The sequence below is a fragment of the Pyrus communis genome, chromosome 1 (genome assembly GCF_963583255.1).
Source record: "Pyrus communis chromosome 1, drPyrComm1.1, whole genome shotgun sequence".
Classification (NCBI taxonomy): domain Eukaryota; kingdom Viridiplantae; phylum Streptophyta; class Magnoliopsida; order Rosales; family Rosaceae; genus Pyrus; species Pyrus communis.
This window is the reverse complement of record NC_084803.1, coordinates 33,854,405-33,860,879: the sequence shown is the minus strand read 5'-3', so window position 1 is coordinate 33,860,879 and position 6,475 is coordinate 33,854,405. Positions and strand designations below refer to the sequence as shown.

The 6,475-nt window shown below is 41.1% G+C and overlaps 1 protein-coding gene across 1 annotated transcript; it reads left to right on the top strand.

Annotated features, from left to right (window-relative positions):
- Positions 1-4,537: 4,537 nt before the first annotated feature.
- LOC137726253 (uncharacterized) lies at positions 4,538-5,575 on the top strand. The gene is made up of 2 exons (XM_068465154.1): positions 4,538-4,978; positions 5,063-5,575. Exons 1-2 carry the CDS (start codon positions 4,538-4,540, stop codon positions 5,573-5,575), a joined length of 954 nt encoding a protein of 317 aa, XP_068321255.1.
- The last annotated feature ends 900 nt before the right edge of the window (positions 5,576-6,475 follow it).

Below are 6,475 nucleotides of genomic sequence, written 5' to 3'. Positions count from 1 at the left end.
GCTTTCAATCTCAACCTTGAAGCTCCTTTCTTTCAACCCCATACTTTCCATATTCCCATCAACTTTCTACATCTACTTCCTTTTCTCCCATTTTCTTCCCCACCACCGTTCCTTCTCTTAATCAAACATTAGAACTTGTCGTTTTGGATCCGATTTGTTGGGGATTAGGAGTTGTTAGGACTAGGAGATGAACTAGTTGAGATGCAATCTCCATTATATATATTTTTCTAAATTATTAACATAAGACGTGCTTGCGCAACGGAAACCATGTTTCGTTGCTCAAAATGGACAGGATAGGAAAAAAAAATTTTCGTTACAAATATTTGTTGTTGTCTCGTAAAGTTAGAAAGAAAACGCGGGGTAATTTTTTTTGGCGCGAACCATTTGCGTGACGAAAATGGGACATTTGCTCGACCAAGTATTCGTTCCGCAAGTTCCTATTAGTTTTGACCATTCACTGCATGTGAATCAGAGGAATCAATACCGTACTTATTTGCAAAGGCCTTAACCTTCCTAAAAATATGCGCTTCTGTTGTTCTTATTCTTCACATTTCCATTCTAATTTTGTTTGTGGTGAGATGGAGGATAAAAACAAGGATCAGAGCATGACCGACGCTGACCCAAATGATTTGAGGCAACATTTTCAGTTCGCACATGAGGATAAAAACAAGGATCAGAGCAATTGTCCTACTGCTGAGTGGCATTCTTGGAAAGATGTGCCCGAAAATGCAAAGAAGGCGGTGATGGAAGAATTATTAGTACATATATTGTTGATGGATCAATAAGTAATTTTGTGAAATTTTTTATCACATGTTGGAATTAATTATTTGCATATATGTGTAACAGTGTAAGTATACTCTTGATGATGATACGAACGAACAGTTGATGAAGTTAGTGAAGGATACGTTGGAGGGAGGTTACAATCGGTGGCGTATGAAGTCTTGCGGAATGGACCAGGACCATCAAAATAGTACTTTTAAATTTATGTTTTGTATGATAATATTTAAATTTAAGGTTTTTATTTTTTTTATTTTTATATTTTTTTTTATTTTTATAAGTTATGTATTTGGACTTAATTAGGTTTTAATCCCTGTTTGTTTTTTTATTGAGGCCTAATGTAAACACCCTATTCTCGGTTTGTATGTGTTTTAAATCTTCGTACTTATGCTCAAAATAATTGTATGGATTAATGCATTAATTATTCATAGAATAAATATTTAAAGTATTAAATATTTTTAGAAAAAGTATTTAACTGAATATTTGTTTGTAATTATAAAGTTTACATCTATGCTTATGTAAACTTTATAATTATAATCATTCCACTCGTTGCGTAATATATTGCGCAACGCTACTCGATCGCGTAAGACAGAGAATGAATATTTATTGCATATTTATGTAGCGTTTTGCATGACGAACATGCAATTTGCGCGAAGAATATCTTCGTCGCAGAAAGGGATCCTTGTGCTATATAAACACAGTTTCAGAACCCTAGTTTTTAAAAAAAAAAAAAATTGTTTGGAAAGAATGATTGATTCTGGAGAAGGTTCTAGGAAAAAGAAACTCGTCATGCGATTAGAGAAGCATCGATGGAAGCAAGTGCCATACTTTGAAGGCAAAAATATGGCTGAGGCGTACTACGAATTTAGGTATGACATTGGGAATTTGGTGCGGAAGGATTGTTATACCGAGTTTGAGTCTTGGAAAAAGGTCCCTGAGGAGTTGAAGAAGTCTATGCTGAGGGAGTTATCGGTAAGTTTGTAGTAAAATAATGAACAATTATTTTTGTTAAAACGTAATATTTTTGTAATTATTAATTTATTGTTATCGGCATTACTGTAGGTTCATTGAGATGTTGATGAAACCGATGAGAAGCAACAGACTTATGTAGATGGGCTTTTCAAGTAGAGTTTTTGGCAGTGGAAGTCTGATGTGTTGTAGGCGAGGGAGGATTGAAGTTGAGAAGGGTTGCTTTTATTTAAAAAAAAAAAAAAAAAAAAAGAATTTGTGGACTTTATATTTAATTTAATTAATAAATTTATGTTATTTAGATGATTAATATTTGCATTAATTATAATATCTATTTGGTATAGTAAATTAGTTTTGTTAATTAATTTAATGTTTAACTAGGTTTGACTTTTTTATTTATAATAAAATAAAAATGTACATTACATAAAAATAATGTGACAGCCCGTTCCGAAAATTTTTAAAACGTATGTGTGAAAAGATGATTTTGCCCCTAGTGTGATTTTTACGTTGTGTGGTTGTTTTGAGCTTGGTATGGCTGGTTGTGGGCGACACACATTTCCCTACACTTTTCCTTCACCCTTCCCTGTCCTTGCACCCTCTCCCGTGCCATTTCCCTTCCCAATTTCTATCCCATTTGTACGGACATACCCCAAAACCCTTGTAATCTTCATAGATCGAAGAAACAAAGTACATATATATGCTCGTGAGGTCCGTAAAAGTTCAACCATACCCATTTCAGGTAAGGATACCTTCGTTTTCACGTCGAACTTGGGATACCTGATTTTTTTCACTGTTCATGCACACATAAATTCTTATGTTTTTGGGAATTTCAAGCTTGTAGGAAGCTTGGTAAGGTCCTTAGGAGGCTCGGGGTGGTTCGTTTGAAGGTTTTGGACGTCGGGATCGTGAGTTTCGAGGTTGGCTGGAGTTGGTGGTGTTTTCTAGACGCGATTTTGTGGATTTTAGCACTTGAAAGTGGTATGAACTTGTTCCTCTCGTTGTAAGCTTCAATTTGGTACCAATTTTGTGAAATTTGGTTGAAAAACGAAGAAGATACGACGATTTGAAGTTTTCCCGATTTTCCGGCACGGGCGACGGCGCCAGAGCCTCGCCGGAGAAGACAACGGAATATTCCGTCAGTTTGGACGAAATATTCCTAACTGCGTTAACGGAATCCGTTAAAGTTAACGAAATATTCCTGACGGCGTTAACTGACGTCGTTAGCGTGCCAGGCACATGCCTGCGCGTGGGGGCGCGTACGACGATGAAATTTTTTTCTAGAAATATGGGGATGTTCCTGAGGTTGAGTAGATCATGTTGGTGTATTCATACACCCCATTTGAGCATTGTATGAGAAGTTATTTCTTAAGGTTGGTTATGTGCTTTAAAATTAACGTTTTTATAGTTGTTTCACATATAGGTGAGACCTATCCCGAGGACGAGCGTGGTCACTCGAGGCAAGGGGGTTATGACCCTTCTACATACCAGTGAGTGGGCTTTTGGTTTTCCGTATATACCTAGATACTTATACTTTTCCCAGAAAGTGATATGAAATGTTTATTCGTTTATATGCCATGCATTATATTGCCGTTTGTTTATGCATTGTTAGTTGCATATATATATATATATATGTATGTTTGGTACGGCGGACACACAAGCCAGTGCCAGGTGAGTATGATTTATGTTTACGTTTAGTAGTGATTTGAGATGCATAGAGAGCTCATAACCTGCACCCCCGGTGTTAGTGCACCCGCCCAGAGTTGGGCACAGTCCTTCATGTGATGTTCACCTCCCGCACCACACGCTCATCTTGGATCCAAGTTAGGTGCACAGTCCTGTCGTACAGACCACTTTAGGTGGTTCCGACTCGTAGGTGACCCGCGATTATTCGCCCAGCCTTCACATGATCGTAGCACTTGAGCGTACTTATATTACGCACAGTCCTGTCATACAGACCACTTTAGGTGGTTCCGACTCGTGTGCAGGTATAGCTAGTGAGATGGAGATTTGAGCTCTAGATTCAGCCGTACACGTCACTTTAGGTGACTCCGGTTGACAGATTACATGGCATTGATTTGATATTCCTGAGCACTTGCATTCTATTTAGAGACATTTGACATGGCATATTTCCGAACATGATTTATATATATGTATATTATATTTTCTGGGAAGTATACAGGTTTTACGGCGAGGGGTTAGAATCTTGTTTATGAAATGGTTTTTGAAAAGCTTTGTTTTTGCCCACTCACACTTTTTGTTTTGCGCCCCTCCAGGTTCTAGTTGGCTAGCACGTTTGGTGGCTTCCCTAAGGATTTTTCCCCGGCATATCTGACAGACTATCACCAGTGTAGGACCACCTTCGGGTGTGCTTTTGTTGTGTCATTTTCTCCCAGACTGCATTAGGTCGTCGTGCTCTAAATTTTGTGTTTACACTTACGCTTGCACATGTTTGTTATTACTTTGTGTAAAGTTGGTTCTTTTTATTTATTCGTATTATTTTTATTATTATTTTATTAGCTTCCGCACTGTGCACATAGTTACGTCACTTCCATGTGACGGCCAGATCTCTATCGGGGTGTGTCAGTTTGGTATCAGAGCCTAGGTTTGGCAGCCCTGTACTTTTGTGAGTATTCTAATGATTTTGGTGTCTTCTGTCAAAATTATGCCACCTCGTCGGGAACCACGTCGCTTTGCTGAGCCTAGTTTCCCCGATATAGCTCAGGTGGGGGAAGCTATTGCTACAACTATTCATTCGACGATCCGCCCTCCCTAGAGGACTCCTCTGGAGACTATGTATAATTTGAAGTTGGATAAGTTCGAGGGTAACGAGGGTTATAAGGGCGCGGAGTGGTGGCTAGAGCATATTGAGAAGATTTTTCGTGTTTTGCATAATCAGGGGAATCTCCCTGTCGAGAAGTGGGTAGAGACGACATCGTGGTTTTTGGGTAAGGATTCTACATCCTGGTGGGAGAAGGAACTTCGTCGTTTGACTCCAACTGAGAAGACTGATTGGGATGTATTCCGAGAGTTGTTCAGGAGAAGGTTTGTGCCTCATGAGTATATTGATCGAAAGAAGCAGGAATTCACTGAGTTGAGACAGGGGAAGTTGACAGCAAATGAGTACTACCGGAGGTTCACAGATTTGTCTCGCTATCATCCAGATGTTGCTGGCAATCCAGCGGAGATGCTTCGTCGTTTCCGTTTAGGCACTAAGAAGAAGTGGTGTTCGATGGTGACCACTACCCATTGTGATACCTACCAGGAGTTTTATGAGATTCTGCTGAGAATTGAGGATTCAGAAAATATGCCGAGCTAGAGCGAGGAAGAAGAGAAAGACGGTAATCAGAGGAAGGATGATAAGGGTAAAGGTCAGGCGTCGCTCGAACCTCGTAGGACACAGAACTTCAAGAGGGGTGGCACTAGTTCTAGCTCTTCTAGCGGTGGTTTTAGCACCACTGGTCAAGGACGTGGTGGTAGGTTTGCTGGTGGTGCTAGAGGCCAAAGACAGGGTGATACTAGTAGAGGTAGAGCCCCAGTTTGCCGCGGATGCAATAATCGACATTTTGGTGAGTGTAGGCGAGGCAGCAGTGGTTGCTTTACTTGTGGGCAGATGGGACATCGTGCTGCAACTTGTCCCCAGAGTCAGCAGCAGAAGCCTCAACAGACTTTCTTTCCACCACCTGTACCGATTCAGCAGATTCTTGCCCCAGGTAGTTATGGGCAGACAGGTCGAGGTGGTGCCTATTACTATCAGGGCGATGCTGTTCCTCATGCCCCGGGACAGTATCAATATCCCCAGGATCCATATTCTCAAGGTGGTCATCCCTAGTATTCTAGTGCTTATATGCCGTATCCTCCAGTCCCAGCAGGTGGGTCTCAGTGGTTTCAGGGAAGACAGATTCAGCAGGGAGAGATTGCTATGAGTAGTACGGGGTCTTCGAGGCAGTCTGGTCAGCCCAGTCAGGGGCGTGGCACTCAGAGTCATGGTGGCCAGACTAGCAGAGGTCGAGGTGGATGACAGCAGACCTAGGGGCGTATTCATAACATTTCGCTGCATGACGCTCAAAACAATCCAGATTTGATCATGGGTACGTTAAATATCCTTGGTTATTTTGCTAGAGTATTAATTGATTGTGGTTCTACACATTCTGTGATTTCTCATACTTTTGCTCAAGTGACGCAACCTCGCCCCACACCTCTAGGGTATGATTTAGAGTTTGCTATGCCTAGAGGGGAGAGATGTATTGTAGATCATGTGTACCCAGGATGTCTAGTGATATTGGAGGATGTTGTTATGCCAGCTGATCTTATCCCATTGGATATTGTTGACTTTGATGTGATTCTGGGCACGGATTGGTTGCATTTCAATCGCGCCAATATTGATTGTTACGGGAAAATAGTTACGTTCCATCGTCCTAGATTACCTGTGGTTACTTTTGTGGGTGAGCAGAGTGGGGTGAGACATGGCGTTATTTCGGCCGTACGGGCAAAAAGGTTGTTATCTAAAGGTTGCCAGGGGTACTTAGCTCATGTGGTGTTGGATGAGGCTGCTCCTAGTAAAGTAGAGGATGTGAGGGTAGTCAGACATTTTCCTGATGTTTTCCCTGAGGATTTACCTGGTTTGCCGCCAGACCGAGACATGGAGTTCACCATTGAGTTGTTTCCAGGTACTAATCCTATTCCTTGACTCCTTATCGTATGGCTCCCGCTGAGTTAAGGGAATTGAAAG

Coding starts and splice junctions, on each gene's coding strand:
- LOC137726253 (XM_068465154.1), top strand. CDS start 4,538: ATGTATAATTTGAAGTTGGATAAGTTCGAGGGTAACGAGGGTTATAAG. Junction 4,979..5,062: donor AGAAGAAGTGGTGTTCGATG/GTGACCACTACC, acceptor ATGCCGAGCTAG/AGCGAGGAAGAAGAGAAAGA.